Genomic DNA, 18,746 nt, shown 5'->3' with positions numbered 1-18,746 from the left:
TCAGCACCTAACCTGCCCCAGACAGGAGAGACTCTTATAATTCTAAGACATTCAACACAGCATAGCACTTTTCTTTTGGTAGAAATGTCAGTGAAATAAATTCCTGTGTGTACTTTTGTGTCTACAAGGCATGTTTCAAAGTAGCTTTTGTTTTAATTTATTTGAAATACCTGTAGTGTTCCTTTTTCTGCCAGTGCAAATGAGGAAAAATGTCTCTAACTGCAGTTTCAAAATTACCTACAGCAGATTAGAAACTACACTTTAAAAGGGCTATTTTGGTGGTGCCTAGAGGAGCCAGAAATGTAAGATTAGGGAGCCATATATTAGTTGTCAACAAAGTGTCGTTTTAACTAACTGGAAGCATTCTTCAAGGTCACTTACAATCTCACATTCTTAAAATCGCTGTGCATGAAAGAGTCACGTTGCTGTACCTGTCACCTTTTGTGCAAGGTAATGTAAGCTAGGATGGCAAAAGTTTGCAGTGTTGGGTATGCAGCAGGGTCCTTGTTCCGCTGCGTAGGTCACAGAACCATGTTCATTTACTCCGTAAATGCAAAGTATCTACTCTGTGATAGACCCTGGAGTTGGGAAGATGAAAACTCCATCCTTGTTCACAGTCACGTGGCAGGAGATAGGGAAGAGTGAATGGGATGGCGTGCATCACCGTCTTACCAAGTCTGCTGATGCTGTGGGTCAGTCATGCCCCTCATCTAGACAAGCCTGCCCTCATATAGTGTCCAGATTAAATTCTTTCAAGATGAAGAGTAGAAACAAGTAAAAGACAAGGAAGCCCCTGTGTTCTTTGGTGAATACGAGGAATCAGGAGAACTGGCACGTTTCCTTGTGTTGCTAGTAAAGCGGGTTTGAGCTAGATATGTCAGTGTTTCCTGACAGGTGTTAAGGCAGGGTAGGTTTTTCTCTCAAGTACCAAAGGGCACGTGTGTTTCTTTAGACCACAGGGGCTAATCTGGAGTGGCAGGATTGCTGTAGTTCTATGCCAGGATTTAAATGTTAGAAAGTAGAGAGATCTAATCATTAGAAAAAGTAACACACTAGAAGTAGCTTAACTGTACTAAGCAGTAAATGTATTGTACCTTCTTTAGTTAAGTTCTTTATCTTTCCTTGTTGAGTTAAAAGGATGCCTTCCTGGAGACAGGGATTGGCCTTCTAGCTGACAACCATCTTGGGGGTAATGTTGTGTTGCAACTTTAGATAACCATGTTAAATTAAGCTATGAGGTATGACAGGATGCAGAATGTTAAGAGCAAGTCTAACACCATGCTAAGTGTGAATGAAAGCCTGAGAGGTGCCAATTTGATGAGGTGTTAAGACACCTTTTCTGAAATTTGAAGAGGAAAGAGGTAAAAAACTAGACTTCATCATCTGAATTACATATCTGCATTATAGAACTTAAAATAACCTGTTGTATAGCTATAGAGTGTCTTTGTTTTGATCATCTGTATCAAATCTGCTAGTAAATGTTGGTTCCCCAAATTGTAAATACAGGGTTTATTTCTCTACTCCAGTTAATGTAGGCGTTGATATTCATAATGTTTCCCGATGAGGCTCATAGCAGAGAGTCTGGGATGCTGGCTGTAGACTGTTAGGATTTTATGAGTCCTCCCCCTTCTTCTGTTAATGAGTTCTCGTGTTCTCTCCTGGGACAGCTGGGGATCTTTTTGCCATAACCCTTGTAATTGTCATTTATTTGGCTTTCCTGGGATACTGATGGCAGTGCAGCAGGCTTCTTTGTCCCTGGGATTTTCTTCCTTGTAGAGAAGAGGGAGGAGGCATCTCTAGCAGGCAGTGAGGGCTGAGAGAGAGACCCCCACCCCCAAGCTTCCTATCACCCCTGAATACCTACTGTATCAACACGAAACTAAGAGTTAAAAGGCTGAAATTAAGATGGTTAAATCAGTGCAGTGATTTACCTTTTTATTTCTGTTACTTAAAAGCCACTTCGCCACTATGTGTGTATGCCCTTGTGTATGTCAAGCCGTGATTTAGAGCTTGGGCCTTTCTCCAAATTCCCTTTACCAAATTCTGAGCAATGCATTTTGCTTATTACAGTTCAGACTCAGAGTTCCTACCAGGCCACATCCCTGCTCCAGATTTCTTTTATGTATTCTCAAAATATTTTAAATAGACATGCTATGCCAAGCAATTTCTAACCTAATGGGGATCAATTAAAATGGGAAAACATGGAGTTATATTCACTGCTTGCTCTCGGCTCTCTTGCATAATTTATAATGTGTTCTATTCAACTACCTGAGTATTGGTTGGTGACCTCTGAGCCCACTGGAACAGACGTTCATAGACATTTCCGTCATAACAACCAAGTGCTGAATTTAAACACTGATCGGTGAAGTCAAAAGCATCAGTTAACAAGACAGCATCCTTTCTGAGAGAAAAAAACAAAAGAGTCGTATTTTAGATTGCTTTTGCGAATCTGATTAATCTGGGATGGTGAATAACAACACCTAATTAGAAGTTGCATCATTATCCACTTTTCGAACAACTCGGCTTTTTTTTTCTTTAAGTTTTAATTTTTGATCAGTTATATAAGCACAGCATAAAGAGTCAAATAGTTCTTCAAGGCTTGTTATTGAAAATCAGCATATCCCTGCCTCTCCCCTCCATTTCTTCCCCCTACCCCTAGAGGCAATCAGTTTTAGTCTTTTAGCTGATATTTGGGGAATTTACCCGAATGACTCTAAATGTCTTGTTTGTATTGCTACCTCATATTCATTGGTGCTAGATATTATCTGTTGACTATTACAGAAGATCCGGATTTATTTTAGCACCACTCTCCTCAGCAGTACCGATCAGCCCCCCTCCCCATCCCCCAACCTCTGCTTCCTCCCCACGGCCTTCCTGCCTCCCAATATAATTACAGTGTTGGCCAGACTGATGTTCAGTGCTTCCCTTGTTATGACTGTATGTATCCTGTATGTTAGTATGACTTTATGTATTCTGTTCACGGCGGAGCCACGTTCCCACCACATCTCTCCTGTTCTAGGGGTCGCTCTCCAGCACTTCTGTCATAGTTCTTAGTGATTTCACTGTCTGTGTGGAAGTTCCTTGAATCTTCTCCCCATTGACCGTGTTCTACAGCCTGGCTCTGTCACTGTCTGCCGAGATCACGCACCAGGCCTTGTCATCCACACCTGCATCTCACCATAGTCTCAGCCATGTTCTTGTCACTGTCTCCTCTCTTTCTAGCTTACTCCCTCTACTATTCTGACTTCTATGATTCTTATTTTCCCTTTCAAGCGACAAAATTATTTTAACCTATGGAATGAAATATTAAAATAATTGTTCACATGCTTCCCTTCCTCTTTTAGCAGAGGATATAAAATAAAATATGTGATTGTTTGTTTATACTCTTCCTTAACGCTCGTTTCACAGAGTATTTGAGGTGACTGAGATACTGTACTTATTTAATCCTTTCTGGATGGCCTTTAATCATTATTATGAAATGATTTTCCTACAGGGCTGTTCATGATTCTTTGACCCTCCTGGCACCTACTGCCTATTTAAAGTCCCTCATCTACATGGTCTCGCTTCCCTCATCTGTCTGAAATTCCATGGTCTATTTATTATATTCACTCCCTCCAAACAATATTCAACAATTTTTCTTGCTTTGTCATACTTGTTTAGCAAAACCCCGTTCCTCGTTATTTCCAGTTTTCCACCGACTTTGCCCCATACCTTTGTAACTATATGGCTGGAAAAACCAATACTGACTGTTGTAATAAGGACCCAAGTGGGCCCTTATTGCTACCCGGCAGTCATATCACATTCTAATTCATTTACTCCTTCATTCTCTTAGATGATTATCTCCCACCTTCTCTTTGATCTTCAGATCTACACTGCTCACCTCCCCATCTCTCTCAACCTAGATGACTTTGAGTCCTATTCCACTGGTAAAATAGAAGTGGTAAGAAGAGTTCCACAAGTTCCCACCCATGCATTTAAACATATGAGGTTTTCTCTCATAGTACAGGTAAACTGTCCAGGTTCCCAGCTCTGACCAGTCCCTCCTCGTCCACTAGATGCCTTCCCCTCCTGCCTAGTAGAGAGAGCAATGTTCCAGAAGTCCTCCTGCCTTTCCCCTATAACGTCAAAATTCCCCTCTCTCCCGAAACATTTCCATCAGTTTCCAAACAAGCTGTCATTTCTCCCACCTAAAAACAATCATTTGGGGCTTCCCTGGTGGCACAGTGGTTGAGGGTCCGCCTGCCGATGCAGGGGACACGGGTTCGTGCCCCGGTCCGGGAAGATCCCACATGCCGGAGCGGCTGGGCCCGTGAGCCATGGCCGCTGAGCCTGCGCGTCCGGAGCCTGTGCTCCGCAGCAGGAGAGGCCATAACGGTGAGAGGCCCGCGTACCGCAAAAAAATGAAAATAAAAACTATCATTTGACTCTATTTCCCTCTCCATCATCTGACCCATATCTTGGCTCCACTTTGTGACAAAACTTGAAAGAGTTCTGCTTGTTGATGCTTGCTCTTTCCAGTTCTTCTCCGCCTCTTCTCAACTAGATCCGTTCAGGTCTTCACTCCCACCATTCCACTGAAGCAGCTCTTGTCGAGGTCACCTCATCATCATCTTTGGAGGGTCCCAAGACTCCGTACCTGGGCCTCTTCTCTTCATACACTCACCCCTTGTGATACCATCCTTCTCATGGCTTTAAATACCAACGATATGCCAGTGACTTCGAAATTTTTCTCTCCAGTCTCTCCTGCTTACTAACATCTTACTTGATTTCTAGCAGGCTCTTCAAACTTGATGTATTCAAAACCAAACTCCTGACCTTCTAGACCTTCTATCCATCCTGCCCAAACCTGGCTTTCCTGTAGTCTTCCCCGTTTATAGTAAATGGCGACTCTGTCCTGGCCCAAAACCTGAACTCCTCTCTGTCTCTTACATTCCATATCTAATCTGTCAGCAAATCTTGTTCTACCTTCAAAATATATCCAGACTTCTACCACTTCCCACCACCTCCAGTGCTATCACCCTGGTCCAATCCAGCAGCATCTCTCCCCTGGATTATTGCAGCAGCCTCCTGACTGGACTCCCTGCTTTTCACTCTTGTCCCCCTCCCGAGTCAATTCTTAATATGGCAGCTGGAGTGATCCTTTAGAAACCACCTCAGATCTCCTCATATTGTGTCTGTCCTACGCTCAGAACCTTCCTTGTTCTCACACAAAGTGAAAGTCAAAGTCTTACGTCTTTGCAGTGACCTACACCCACTCCATTGTCGTTCCCAGTCCACCCCTAGTTCTCTGACCTCTGTTCTCATTCTCCACCTCAGTCATGCCACTCCAGCTGCTGCGGCCTCTTCTCTGTTTGCTGGATGGACATGCCAAGCACTCTCTGGCTTGCAGCATTTGTACTTCTCCTTTGCCTGGAATGCACTTTTCCCAGCCAACCACATGGCTCCTCTCGCCTCCCCACCTTCAGATCTTTCCTCAGACATCACTTTCCCCGAGAGGCCTTCTCTAACCTATTTGAAACTACAGTCCTCCACCCCCACCCCCAGCATTCCTCATCCCCCTTCTCTGCTATCTTTTTCTTCGTAGCGTTTATTACCACTTTGCACGCTATATGTTTGACTTATTTTGTGTATGTGTGTTTGTTTCCTCTCCTCCAGTCTGTCGCCTTTTCAGTCTGAAACTCATATCCTTCATTTGAGGAGTATTTTCTTGAATTATTTTGTTAATGATTTGCTCCCTTCTGCTTTCTTTTTCTTCTCTTTCTAGACCTGTTCTTTAGATGATGGACAGTTAGGATCAGTCCTCTTACTATTTTTATCTTCTCTCCTATTTTTGTCTTCTTGCCTTTTTGCTTTCTTTCTGCGAGATTTCTGCAGCTTTGTCTTCCAGTCCTTTAATTGAGCTTTTCATTTTCACTATCATTAATTTCATAGAGCCCTTTTTTTTTTTTTTGGTTCTCTGAATATTACTTTTTAAGAAATGACATTCTTGTTTTGTGGTTGCCATAGCTCCTCTTAACTCTTTGAGGATATTACTGATCTTTCAAAAAAGTTCTCTGTGAAGATTCTTTTGTGAGCCTCGAGTTGCCTTGTTCTTGCTTGGTCTCTGTCTTTTATGTCAAGGGCTTTCCTCAGGTGTCTGGAGATCCCTGAGTGTCTGATCATAGCTAAGAGTGGGGCATTAACTAGCTGATTAGAAGTCTGGGTGTGCTTGTCAGTGTGGGGTTCCCTGTGGGGTGAACTGGGTATACCATTGGGGGACCTCGGTGTCAGTGTCTTTACTTCTCTCTCCTTTGGGCTGGTTAGATTCTCTAGAGGAGGATCATGTTATCATTTTCCTGCAGGACACGAGCCTGGCTGCCAATTTGCTGGGAACCGGTGGGAAAAGAGGGCTGGGGGAGAGGGCTGTCAGCATTGGCCTATAAACATTTATTCAAGCCCCTGTTTTCTGTAGGGTAGCCTGATGTTCTTCATCCTCAACTATGCCTGATGTCCCCTAGTCTGTAGACCCTCTGTTTACCCTCCTGCCAGGGTGCGGTCAGGGAAAGCCTTAAAACTACTCAGACAGGAGAAGGGGAACTGGGGATTCAACTCCTCCTGAAATAGACTTCCAACCCATCCTGTCACGTTTACCTTCACCCCCATTGCCAGAGGCACCTGGTGCTGTAGTTCTTGAGGTTCTTTGGTGGCACTTGTTTGCTTCTTGGCTTTTCCTACTGCTGGTTTATGATTCAGTTTATTCAGGTCTGCTAAGTCCATCTTCTCTCCAAATTTCATGTTTCCTCTCCAGTTCTCTTTCTTTGTGTGTTAATGCCTTTTAAAATTTAAATTTTTATGGGTTTATTAATTTTTAAATTAATTTACTGACGTTTTAGTAGGGTTTCAGGAGGGAACAAAAATAAATGCATATGTTCAATCTGCCATCTTTGCCTGGAAGTCTCCCACCTGAGATTTTATGACCATTTAAACAACTAAAAACTGTTTTGGTCAGTTAATTACCATAACACAGAGAGCTGGTTCTCAGTGTCACTTAGAATAGTGTGCCATCCTTCATTTGTCATCTCAGAAATCTGAGGGCGATACTGAATAATCGAGGCATGGAACACAGAACTGTTAAAAGCATGGAGTCTGTTACATACCTAATTACCCTGTGGTAGTCGGAAGGTTACTTAGGAACCATAATGTGAGTAAATCAGTTTGTGGGTTTGTTGCATGCATAAGTTGTCTATTTGTGTCAGTGCTGTCTTTCTTGTCTTGAATTGTAAGCCTCTGGGGCCATGGGAAGCACTTAGTGTGCTGTTGGAGATTTAAAAAATCATGCTTATAGGTATTAAGGTGATCGTTTGTGTTTCATTATCACTGGCAGTCAGGGCTAGAACATTATTGTCTTCATGTGCTTTTAAATGCCAAGCGTTTCAGAAAGTTAGATACACTTGGGCTTGAACTGTGCAGTACTCAATCATGCTATTAATGGTTCCCACCACTGGATTCTCTATATTAGGGAAAGTTTAATACCCGGGGCATAATTATATCAAAGGTAGTTTTTGATAATTTTTGAAGATTTAATTGAACAGACATTTACTGACCACCAACTATCTGTTAGGTGCTTATTTGGAGTCATATGTAACATGTTGCATATTGTTAGAAAGAAAAAGAACCTGGTCTAGTTTTTATAAACCTCCTTCATGAATATCTTATTATATAAAAAAAATTCAAATCTTTATTTATTGGCTGGGCCGCGTGGGATGCGGGATCTCAGTTCCCTGACCAGGGATCGAACCCATGCCCCCTGCAGTGGAAGCGCAGAGTCTTATCCACTGGACCACCAGTGAATTCCCCTTTCTTTTTGTTCTTAGTCTTGTTGATAATGTGAACTATTGGAGGTTCTAGGGGAAAAGTCATATACACATGTGTCATGCCACATCCAGCCCCCAACATACACAACAGGCATCCTATTTTTTCAGAAAAGGTTGTGTTATCAAGTTAGCTCATTTTCCATCTTATGGACAATGGTTACTAATTAGTATTAATTTCTGTTTCTTCCAGTACCCTGGTCATGTTGGGGCTTTGGTTTTTATATGTTTTTAAAGTGATCATTTAGATTATATATAAAGTGACAGGATGAAAGTATTGCATTAGTATGTCATGACCCTAAACTGCACCGCCTTATGCTGCATATAAAAACTATATTATTGTGTTACAAATCAGTATGTGAATTACTAGATTTTAAAAATGTCGTCTTGAAGCTGAGGGAGTATTAAAGTGAGCTTAGTCAACTAAGCATATTCAACAAAGATAAGGATATATTTGAAATAAACAATAGCCCAACCTTCACTTTAACATACAGTTTAAGAGCACATGCTCTGGAGGCAGACAGGTCCTCGATTGTACCCAGACCCTCCTCTGGCTCACTGTGTGACCTTGGGCCCTAAGCCTGAATTTCCTCCCCTGTAAAATGGGGAGCGTAATAGTATCCACTTCAGAACTCTGACAGGGTTAAATGAGATGATGTATATAAAAGCTTTTGGCATAGTGCCTGCCACGCATAAGTGTTCCTTAAGTATTAGCTAAGACCAAGGCTCATTAATATTATTAATTAATACATATTATTAATATGTAGTATGCTTTTATTCATATTCTGTAGATTCTGTCATTTCTGGACGATGTTGAAGAGTTCGATTGAGGTAGCTAGATAATTTATTCTAAAGCATTTTTAGTTGTGATTCCCCCCCATTTTTTCCTTTCATTAATTCATAATGCTTTACGTTGGTGTAATGATGCTAGGATGTAAACCTGTCCAGGGCTGGTGCTGCTTTTGCCAGACCCCCATTTAACAAGGTTTTAGAGTTGAAGGTTTTGGAGTTTGAAGTGAACAAAGGGCTTAGGGCGAAGGGCAGCCACTCACCGGATGAGGAGCAGAAGGTCCAGGTAGGCTTTTCTCGCCACATCTATTTGGGCGCCGGATAGGAAGCCATCATGGAGAAAGTCGCCCGTGTTAGTCATGATGCCGTGTAAAGCATAGAGATCACAGAGGCGTTTGAGCACCTGCTGAATTGCTGGTTGATTTTCCAGTTTCTCCAGAGCTTCTGTAAAAATCTTCACAGTGACATAGTAGAGGTGTGCCTACAAAGACACAGAGATGCGTTAGCCTCTGATTTCTGCCTCGACAAGTCATCCTGGAAGCTTGGCAAAACTGCTGGAATAAGATTGCCGTGGCCACGTGTTTCCCAGCAGGCTGACAAGCAGCTGCCTTTCTACTAGCTCACCGCGTCTAACTGAGCCTTTTTGACAGGGGTGTGTGCACGCGTGTGTGTGCACACGTGTGTGTGTGTGCGTGCTGGGGGCTGGTGGGCTCTGGAACTTGGCCCTTAGTTTCCTCATTTTCCTTGGGCCACTCAAGTAGGTTTGAAAGCAGAGAGAGAGAATACAGCAGTATTGGAGGCTGACCTGGGGACAGTGGAGGACAGCACTGCTTTTCTCAAGAAAACAGCTACTTATTGTCTGCCGTGTTCAAGGCAGTGGTTGTGTGTGTGTGTGTGTGTGCGCCTTGAAGTGAGAGAATAGAGGTTCAAGATGTACACAAAATTTATCCTAGCTAGAATGTAAACTCCTTGAGGTAAGCTATTTAGCCCATATACAACAGTCCGGCTTCGTCGGTGGTTAAAATAATACTTTGATGCTGGTTGGTAAGTGACCACTGCCTTCATCTGGCGAGAACCTCCTCTGCCAGGCTTCTTCCCAGGGATGCCCCCTCCTCCACACAGCCCAGCAACTAAAGGTTTAACGCCGCCTGACCCAGCAGGAGGCTTTAAGGACCCTGCCTCCCTTAGGTCTGAAGTCCTTTCTGATTGGTGGGTGCTCCTGCTTTACTGGTTATTAAACCCTTCTCCCTAAGACAAATGCACATTATTTTTATCTGGTAGGATATACGAGTTCTATGGGAGGAGAGAGAAAAGGAGAGCATATATATTAGGTCTTCTCAAATTTTTATGTGTGTACAGATTACCTGGGGATTTTGTCAAAATGCAGATTTTGGAATAGCTCCCCAGTAATGCCCATCCTACTGGTAGTGACTTGAAGTAGCAAGGCTTAGAGTGTCTTGAGGGATCAAAGGAGTTTACCCGAGGGACAAGGAATGAGGGTAAAGTCATTCTTAGGTAGGGGAGAACTGCACGGGCACAGGGCTATACTTTCAGGAGGCTGCAGCAATTTGAGGGTAAGGTGAGGTGATGACAGGGAACTGTGAAAGTTAGGGTGGACGGGCAATTGGGACCCAGGTCGATGAAGGGCTGTGAATGACATGGTTGGGATTTTATTCTGTGGGGGTCAGGGGGCCACCAGAGTCTTCAACAGGCCAGTGACCTGATGAGGTTTCTCACTTGGAGTGGATCTGCCTTTCCCAGGGAGGCCTCACGTGGGTGCTAACAATACCACTTTGCCACCTGGACCTGGGGTGCTCACAGCCATGCTGGGTTTGCAGCATTTGAATATGGAAAAGGAGAAGATGTGCTCTGCTGCCCCTGCTGGGTCAGACAGCCCTTGGTGTTCAAACTGGACCCAGTTTGGCACAGCTGGAGAGCCTCAGTTTTTTCACTTAGGCCCTGTTTCTCTTTTCTAATCCGAGAGCCACATCCTTAAATTCTCAGGGACCTGGGTTTAAGAGTGGAGTGATGAAGAGCTGCCCAAGGACCTCTGCCTCACAAAGCAGGAGGAGGACCAGAGAGAGGAAGGTGGCCTCTTCCTTTGGGCAAAGGCTGAGCCAAACCTCGGCACTATGCTCTGAACACGATGAACTTTATTTATTGTGTGTGTGTGTGTGTCTGTTTCAGTCTTGCTTCCTGCCTAATTTAGGGGTGGGGTGGGATGTGTAGCATTTATAGCCTAGGTGGCTCTTCAAGTTGTACAGGTATTAACTCATTGAATCTTCACAATAATCCTACAAGTTAGGTACTATCAGTAGCTCCATTTTGCAGATGAGGCGTCTGAGGCATCGAGAGATTAAGTTCCTTGCCTGCCCAAGCACTGGCTGGTGAGTGGTGGCAGTGAGATCCAAACCAGGGTAGGCTGCCTCTCGGTCAAGTTTGTACTGTTAACCGCTGTGCTGTGTTGCCAAAGCCACCAGAGACTGAGGCGAGATTATAATGGGCTGGGACCAGAACTTAGGCCAGGGTCCGGTCCTCCTCCTCCACCCCTCTGCCACTGTCCCCCCCCCACCCCCCCGCTGTGTTGCCATCACTCTACCTACACATTTGTGGTTTCCAGATGAGACCCAGTTGGGTACTTGAGGTTTCTGTAGAGTAGATGTCCTCCCAGAGCCCAAAGACCAGAAAGCGCAGATTTCCCTGCGCATTATGACTTTAGAGACTCGGCTTGGGCACCGTCTTCCCAGGAAGCCGCTCATCCTTAAAACTGAGGCTATGCTTACTTTCCCTCTCAGGGTCATTTAATATGAGGTAACCCTGGCAAGCAGTGTGTGGTGCATGGCCGGCCATGGGTTTGGAAAGCAGGCGAATCATGGGCAGGTGTGGCTCCTTTTTAGGTGTCTGGTGAGAGCACAGCATTTGCTTACCCTCTTCTGTGTTGACCCGGACATTTGACACAGCAGGGTGTGCCTCTGTGACGGCCGGAGCGGAATGGAGGGTGGCAGAGTCAGTACCGGCGCCGGCCGATGTGATGGAGGTGGCAGGTCACCAGGTGGCGCTCATGCCCAGCCTGCCTGACCAGCCCTGCCCTGCCCGACCCATGAGGGAGGCTGCAAAACGCTTCTGGGCTCCCCTGTTCTAGCCTGCTATTTTTGGGGCCTGCTGCCTGAGGATTGAAGGGAACGCCTTGGTTTTCCAGCTGTAGGTAGGGCCAGAGTCCCAGCTGCCTTAGCTAGAGCTCAGCAGTCATTCCTACCTCCTTCCCACCGCATTGCTCCCTGAAGCCCGTCCCTTTCTCCTACACCCTTAATATCTCTGCATCTACCCACTTCTCTCCGTGCCCTCTTGCAGATTCATGGTCTGGATCACCCTCAGCCCTTGCCCAGACTGCTGCTGCCCGCTCCGTACTGGCCTCTAGCCTCCAGTCCATTCCACCCCCTGAAGCCTGTATGATCCTTCTAGAATGAAACTGATCGCTTCGCTCCTCTGATACAGACCCTGCAGAGGCTTCCCACTGCAATGAGAAACAGAAGTCAGACTTCTCACAGTGGTGCAGAAGGTGCCAGGCCTTGCCTATCTTTCCTCCTCCCCTATCCTCCTTCCTGTCCTGGTTTGTCTTCTTCCTTTAGGTTCTCCTTGGAAGGATGTACATCTCCTCCCAAGCACCATGCCTTTTCTTGCCTCCTCCTTCTACACCTCCTCATCCCTTTGCTGGGACACCTTCCTGTCCAAAGCCACAGCCTCCACCCCTTGCCTGGTTAATTTCGGCCCATCCTTGCAGTCCTGGCCTATACGCCGCTTCTGAGAAGGCTTTCTGACTCCTCAAGCTGGGTAGACTTGCACCTGCTCTGGGATCTTGTGGCAGCCTGTATTTATTTCCCCGTGACGGTGCTTTCCTGATCGCAGCCGTCTGTGGACGCTGTTGAGCCCCCAGTACCCAGCCTGATGGCTGATGTTGAGTGGGTGCTCAAATATTTGCTGACTGACTGTGCATTATGCGCAAACACAAAACGTAGTGGAAATGGAATCAGACATCTAAGGATTGCCTGTGGGGCTGAGGAGAGACTTGACCTGCTTTTCTATCTGGGAGGAAATATTTGAACAACCTGAAGCAAATCCAATAACACTGCCTCATTACACTTTTTCCCTAAGAGCTGCCAGTAAGATTGCTTTGGAGTTAAGTCCTTTAATTAAAATACCCTGGACTAAAGCCTTGAAAGTCAAATGAAGGCAGCCACTGAGCAGGGCTGGGGAATAATGGCAGAGTTCTGATTTTCTCAGCAGGACAACCTGCTGGGGAAACAAAACAGGTCTGTTTCAGCTTTAGCTGCTGGGCAGCTCACCTTGGCGGCCTGGAGATGTATGACAGTGGTCTGGTTCCATGCCTCGTGCCTGTCAGCCCCAGATTGCATGAGAGTCTGTAAGTGATGCACTGAGTCCTTTATGAGCCTAAAGGCCAAAGAAAAAAGGTTCTGTTTTTGAACAAGTGGGGAAGAGATGGGTGGCATTTGGTCCCAGGCTGCCTGGGGTCCCACAGAAGTAGAAATAATACCAATTTATTGACCATTTGTTTGTGTTACAAACCTAAATACTTGGTATACGTTGTCTCTTTAACCCTTTTAAGAGTAGGCGTTCCCAGTTTGCAGTGGGGAACACTGAGTGCTAGAGAGGCTAATTAACTGGTCCAGCGTCACGTCACGTAGCTAGTAAGGAGTGGAGCTGTTCTTAACCTCCCGGCTGTAAAGCCTCAGGGCCCGGGCACCATCCCTTCTTTCTAATGCAGACTCCATCCTGATACCAGTGTTTTCAGGCCATTCAACTGACTGACTTCCTATGGCTGAGCAAGGAGAGTGGTTTTCCTCTAAAGGCTGGTGAAGCCTGTCAGTCACCCAGTCTGCTCTAAGTTCTACCAAAGGGACCTTAAAAGAAAAGAAAAGAGGAGAAAAGAAAACCAATCCTTGTTCTCCAAACCACGAAATTGGTAATTTGCCATTTAGTTAACCTTTATTCTTTTATTTTCTATTCCCTGCCCATCCACTCATGACCCTTGGAATTTGTATGCAAAACAAACTGTTTATTAAGCAATACTTATTTTGCTTTGTCATGGGATAGATAAGCACATGTCACATTGAGTTCTAAGCAAAAAGCAATATACAGCCGTCCCTTGGTATTTCCGGGGGGATTGGTTCCAGGACCACCACAGATACCAAAATCGAGATACTCAAGTCCCGGTATAAAAGTATAGTATGGTCACCCTCCTTATTCACAGGTTCTGCATCTGGGGATATGGAAGACCAACTTTGATGGCATTTTAATTACCCTGAGCAGCCTTATTTTGCCTGCCCCACTGCTCCAACTGAAATGTTAGTTCTGTGAGACCTGGGTTTTTTTTTTTTTTCCCCTACATTGGGTCTTCGTTGCTGCGTGCAGGCTTTCTCTAGTTGCAGCGAGCGGGGGCTACTCTTCGTTGCGGTGTGTGGGCTTCTCATTGCGGGGGCTTCTCTTGTGGAGCACAGGCTCTAGGCTCACGGGCTTCAGTAGTTGCAACATGCAGGCTCAGTAGTTATGGCTTGTGGGGTGTAGAGCGCAGGCTCAGTAGTTGTGGCGCACGGGCTTAGTTGCTCCGTGGCATGTGGGATCTTTCGGACCAGGGCTCGAACCCATATCCCCTGCATTGGCAGGCGGATTCTTAACCACTGTGCTACCAGGGAAGCCCGAGGCCTGGGCTTTTTGTCGGACTGGTTTACTGATAGATCCCTAGTGACTGGAACAGTGCCTGGCAGATTATAGGTACTAAATATTTGTGGAAAAACATAAATGAATGTCCCAAGTTGCTTGTGATCTTGAAATGACTATTAACCATCCCTGAGACCACAGGTTAGGTTATAAGACCTCATATTATATAATGAAACTGTTTTTTCCAGGGTTTTTTGGTGTTTTAGTTGGGGAGGGGCTCAGAAGGTTTCCTTTCTAGGTAGCTAAATCTCTCCACCTTTTCCATGACGGTGTCTTTATTCCCAGCCCCCTGGCATGTTTGGACATTCCTGACATACAGTAAGTGTCCAACGATATTTGCTGGATGACAGAATGGAGGAGTCCTTGGTCTTGTCTGTGTTACCTGGAGCCTACTAGACCCTGGAAATAAACATATACTATCCCTTGTTATAGTCACATTTTTGAAAATTATTTTTAGATTGTGGGATATTTCGAATATGTGAGCACAGTTGTCCCTCTGTATCCACAGTTTCCACATCTTCAAATTCAACCAAGAATCAAATATTTGGGGAAAAAACATTCTAGAAAGTTCCAAAAAGCAAAAATAGAATTTGCTGCATGCTGGCAACTATTTACATATCATTTACATTGTATTTACACCTATTTACATAATATTTACATTTTATTGGGTATTATAAGTAATCTAGAGATGATTTAAAGTAAATGGGAGGATGTGCATATGCAAATACCTACACATAATATTGCAAATCTGCAAATATCCCATTTTATAGAAGGGACTTGTGCATCCTGGGAGTTTGGTATCTGCAGGGGTCCTGGAACCAATCCCCTGCAGATACGGATGGATGACTGTATTGCTTTATTTATTAGTATTTATGTACCAATACATATGTAGTATTTACATATGGGTACATTCTTTGTAATGCAAACCACAGTAAGAACCTAAGATTTTAAAAATTCCTTGCACTGGCTAGAGGGGTGATGTCTTCCTACTATCTTGACCAGGATGGGGAAGTGATAGTGGTCCATGGCTGACAGGTTGAATTCTCCTTTCTGCCCCTGGTGGCAGGAGCTGAGAGGACTGAGGAGGTTGGGGAAGGGGGTGGTTTTTGGAAGAGTATCCTAGAATGTCCACCCAGCCAGTCCCAAAGGCCTTAGTGGGAAGGAGCCTGCCCCCAGGTGGGATGGTTGATTTCTGAGCTTGGCTTACCTGGCTGCCACGTGTGCCCAGGCCGTGGTGTAAAGCTCTGGGTGGAGGAAGTCAGCTACATTTTGGGCTGGGCACTTGGCCAGGTCAGGTGCAGTCAGGTATGCAACAGACTGAGGGAGAGACCTCTGTGATGTGGACTCCTGAGCCTGCAGGTAGCTCTTCACCAGAAACCTAGGGGGCAGGGGTACCAGCAGGTGAGAGGGTGGGGAGCCCTGAGGGACAGCCCAGCACCCCTCTCCCAGCGTCATGCACTCTTACGCTCCCCGTGGGAGAACCAGGGCCACCCACTTTCTTTCCCAGGTCCCTACTGATAGCTACTCTTCACTCAAAAGCCGAAATGCATCCCGAGGCTGTAGCTTCTTTCACAGTGAAATGGAGCTGGAGCTGTAGACTTCAGACATTCTCAGACCATGAACATAAATTCTTTTGATACCTGAACAAACAGAATCTTTTCTCTTGGCTAAGATCTTATGATTCGGGGATTTATGATGAATTGTACAGTGATGGCGGAAATTAAATTTTCTTAGCTCATAAAAGGATAGATGCAAGATTGCAAGCATGTATAGGAGAACTACAGGTGACTCTTAGCTTCTTCCTTGTGCTAATCCAATGGTTAGCGGCTCTGGGTCAGACAACCCTAGATTCCTCTGCAGCTCCATGCAGACCTGTGTGACCTCACTTCCCTCAGCCTCAGTGCCTCCATCTCTAGATGAGGATGGGGTCACCTGAGAGGGGGTTTGGGAAAACTGAATGAGATAATATTTGCAGAGCACTTGGCACAGTGCGGGGCATAGAGTATCTAATACATGATTTTGTATTCCTTTTGTAATTTGAAAAGAAAAAACAAATGTTGTATGTTTAAAATTTTTTTAAAGAAATGTTACCTAGCCAATTTGCCAGCAGGTCCTTTCTCCCTGCCTGGAGAAGTATTTGGCCTGTCTACTCACCTGAGATAGACGCACGTGAAAGGCCTGGTCAGCCACGAGACCCACAGACATAAGAGAGAGAGAAAGAAACCGCCTGTTGCGGGGAGGGGGAATCAGCCATTCCTCCCTGCCTTTCAGGTTGGAGCCTCCTGGTGCAGACCCTGTGCTGAACCTGGGGATGCTGCAGTGAACAAGGCCGGCAGACTCCCTGCCCTCAAGGCCCGTCACACAAAAAGAGACGCAGTAGGGGGGCATCTGAAGGAAGTGTCATTTTAGCTGAGACCTGAAGATGAGGAGGAGCCTGGCGGTGGAGAGGATTAGGGGGAGGGAAGTGAGTGTGCAGGCCCCGAAGAAGAAACGTGTGGCTGGCAAAGTGAGCAGAGGAGAAGGTTGTGAGAGGATGGAGGGGAGGCAGGGGCCATGTCTTAAGGTCCTTGCAGGCCACAGTGTGGACTGTGGCATTTTCCTGTGAGCTGTGGGAAGCCATTGAAGAATTTCAAGCAAGGGAAAGATGTGATCTTCTTTAGGCTTCAAAAAAATCCCCCTGGCTGCCTGTGGAGGAAGGATGGAAATGGGGCAGGGTGGAAGCAGCTGACCAGCGAGGAGATTGATGTTGTCCTGGTGGAGGGTGTGGCAGCCTGGCTGGGAGCTGCATGAGTCTGGGGAGAAGTGGATGGATTGGAGACATAATGTGCGAGTTGGACAGTCTGCAGACGGTGGTCCCCAAAGTCTGCTCCCTCTGTGGGCATCAGATGGTGCTTCAACCCAGGCAGAAGCTTGGTGGGGTCCCTGAGGGTTGGACAGAGACGTGGGCCTTACCTGGCTGTCTGCAGGTAGAGCACCGTGTTCTCACCCTCGTAGGTGCAGGAGGCTGTCACTCTGGTGACCAGGGAGGGCAGGCCGCTCAGCTTCGAGTAGCCATGTCCACCACAGGCCCTGCGGCACAGCTCAGCTCCCTGGACGCAGAAGTCCGACACCAAGGCCTTCATACCTGCACTCAGTGCGTGAAGCTGCAAAAACAGGAAGGGGGTCAGGTGGCCTAAGGGGCCGTTCAGTTACAGCCATGCTTACCACTCATGGAGCACCCACTCTATGCTGAGAACAGCTCTGTGAGATAAGAACTGTTTCCTCAGCTCACAACTTTATGAATGAGAAGACAGACTCGGGTTACGTGACTCACCCAAGGTCATAAAAAGAGGCAGTGTTGCTGTAGGGGCAATAAGAACGAAGGAAAACTGTCTAGACCAGTGTCTCCAGGATCTTGGGAAGAGAGTGCTTCTAGGATTGGTCTCGCCATTATCCGGGAGCTGTGGATTTTGCTGGCAGGCAGAGGTTTTGGAGGGCTTGTCTGTGAGGATGCAGGTCCACCATCAGCCCACTGCTCTGGGTTGTAGGAGGGGCTGCCAGGCAGCCAACCTGGTTTGAGTTTTTGGTTCTTGAAAGCCCTTACCCATCTTTCACACTTTCAAGTCCTTGGGAGGAAGGGTCATGTCCCTTAACCTCTCTGTGCTTCACTTTCCTCATCTGTAAAATGGGTATACAAATGGTGCCTGCGGTACAGTTGGAAGGATTACTGAAGCAATGCTTACAAAGCACAGAGCCTGGACAGACCAAATCTGAATGTAAGGCCACCGTCCTTTATCTGAGAATCTTGGGTCCAGATGCGTTTTGTAATCAGATATGTTTTGAATTTTAGAAAGGTAAAGCAGCGCATTTAAGGTAGATTATATATAATACCCCTAGAGGAGTCCAGGGAGACCCTAGTGATCCAGTGTATTAATATTTTCGGCTGCAAAATGTATTCACACTCAGTGGGATAAATCAGGTTAATTCAGGTCAAACTGTGCCACCAAATGAGTTCTAAATGACTTTTGGTTTTCAGAGCTTTCCAGGTTTCAGAGACACACCAGGGGGGACTTCCCTGGTGGCACAGTGGTTAAGAATCTGCCTGCCAGTGCAGGGGACACGGGTTCGATCCCTGGTCTGGGAAGATCCCACATGCCGCAGAGCAGCTAAACCTGTGTGCCACAACTACTGAGCCTGTGCTCTAGAGCCTGCGAGCCACAACTACTGAGCCTGCGTACCACAACTACTGAAACCCGTGCCTAGAGCCCCTGCTCCGCAACAAGAGAAGAGAGATTGGTTCAAGATGGTGAAGTAGGAGGACATGAGCTCACTTCTTCTTGCGGGAGCACTGGAATCACAACTAATTGCTGAACAGTCATCGACAGAAAGACA

General features: G+C 46.0%; 1 protein-coding gene across 1 annotated transcript in view; it reads right to left on the bottom strand.

The window, feature by feature from the left end:
- The window catches only part of ACOX2 (acyl-CoA oxidase 2), a 35,705-nt gene that overhangs the window by 1,258 nt on the left and 15,701 nt on the right, over positions 1–18,746 (bottom strand). The window contains exons 10-14 of the mRNA XM_060308247.1: positions 17,328–17,518; positions 15,583–15,753; positions 12,983–13,088; positions 8,903–9,120; positions 2,269–2,401 (exon numbers count right to left, since the gene is read on the bottom strand). Coding sequence (XP_060164230.1) covers positions 2,269–2,401; positions 8,903–9,120; positions 12,983–13,088; positions 15,583–15,753; positions 17,328–17,518 — 819 coding nt within the window. The remainder of the gene's footprint in view (positions 1–2,268; positions 2,402–8,902; positions 9,121–12,982; positions 13,089–15,582; positions 15,754–17,327; positions 17,519–18,746) is intronic.

Source organism: Globicephala melas, chromosome 11 (genome assembly GCF_963455315.2).
Source record: "Globicephala melas chromosome 11, mGloMel1.2, whole genome shotgun sequence".
Lineage (NCBI taxonomy): Eukaryota > Metazoa > Chordata > Mammalia > Artiodactyla > Delphinidae > Globicephala > Globicephala melas.
The sequence above is the reverse complement of the archived record's forward strand: the minus strand, read 5'-3'. Positions and strand labels throughout refer to the sequence as shown.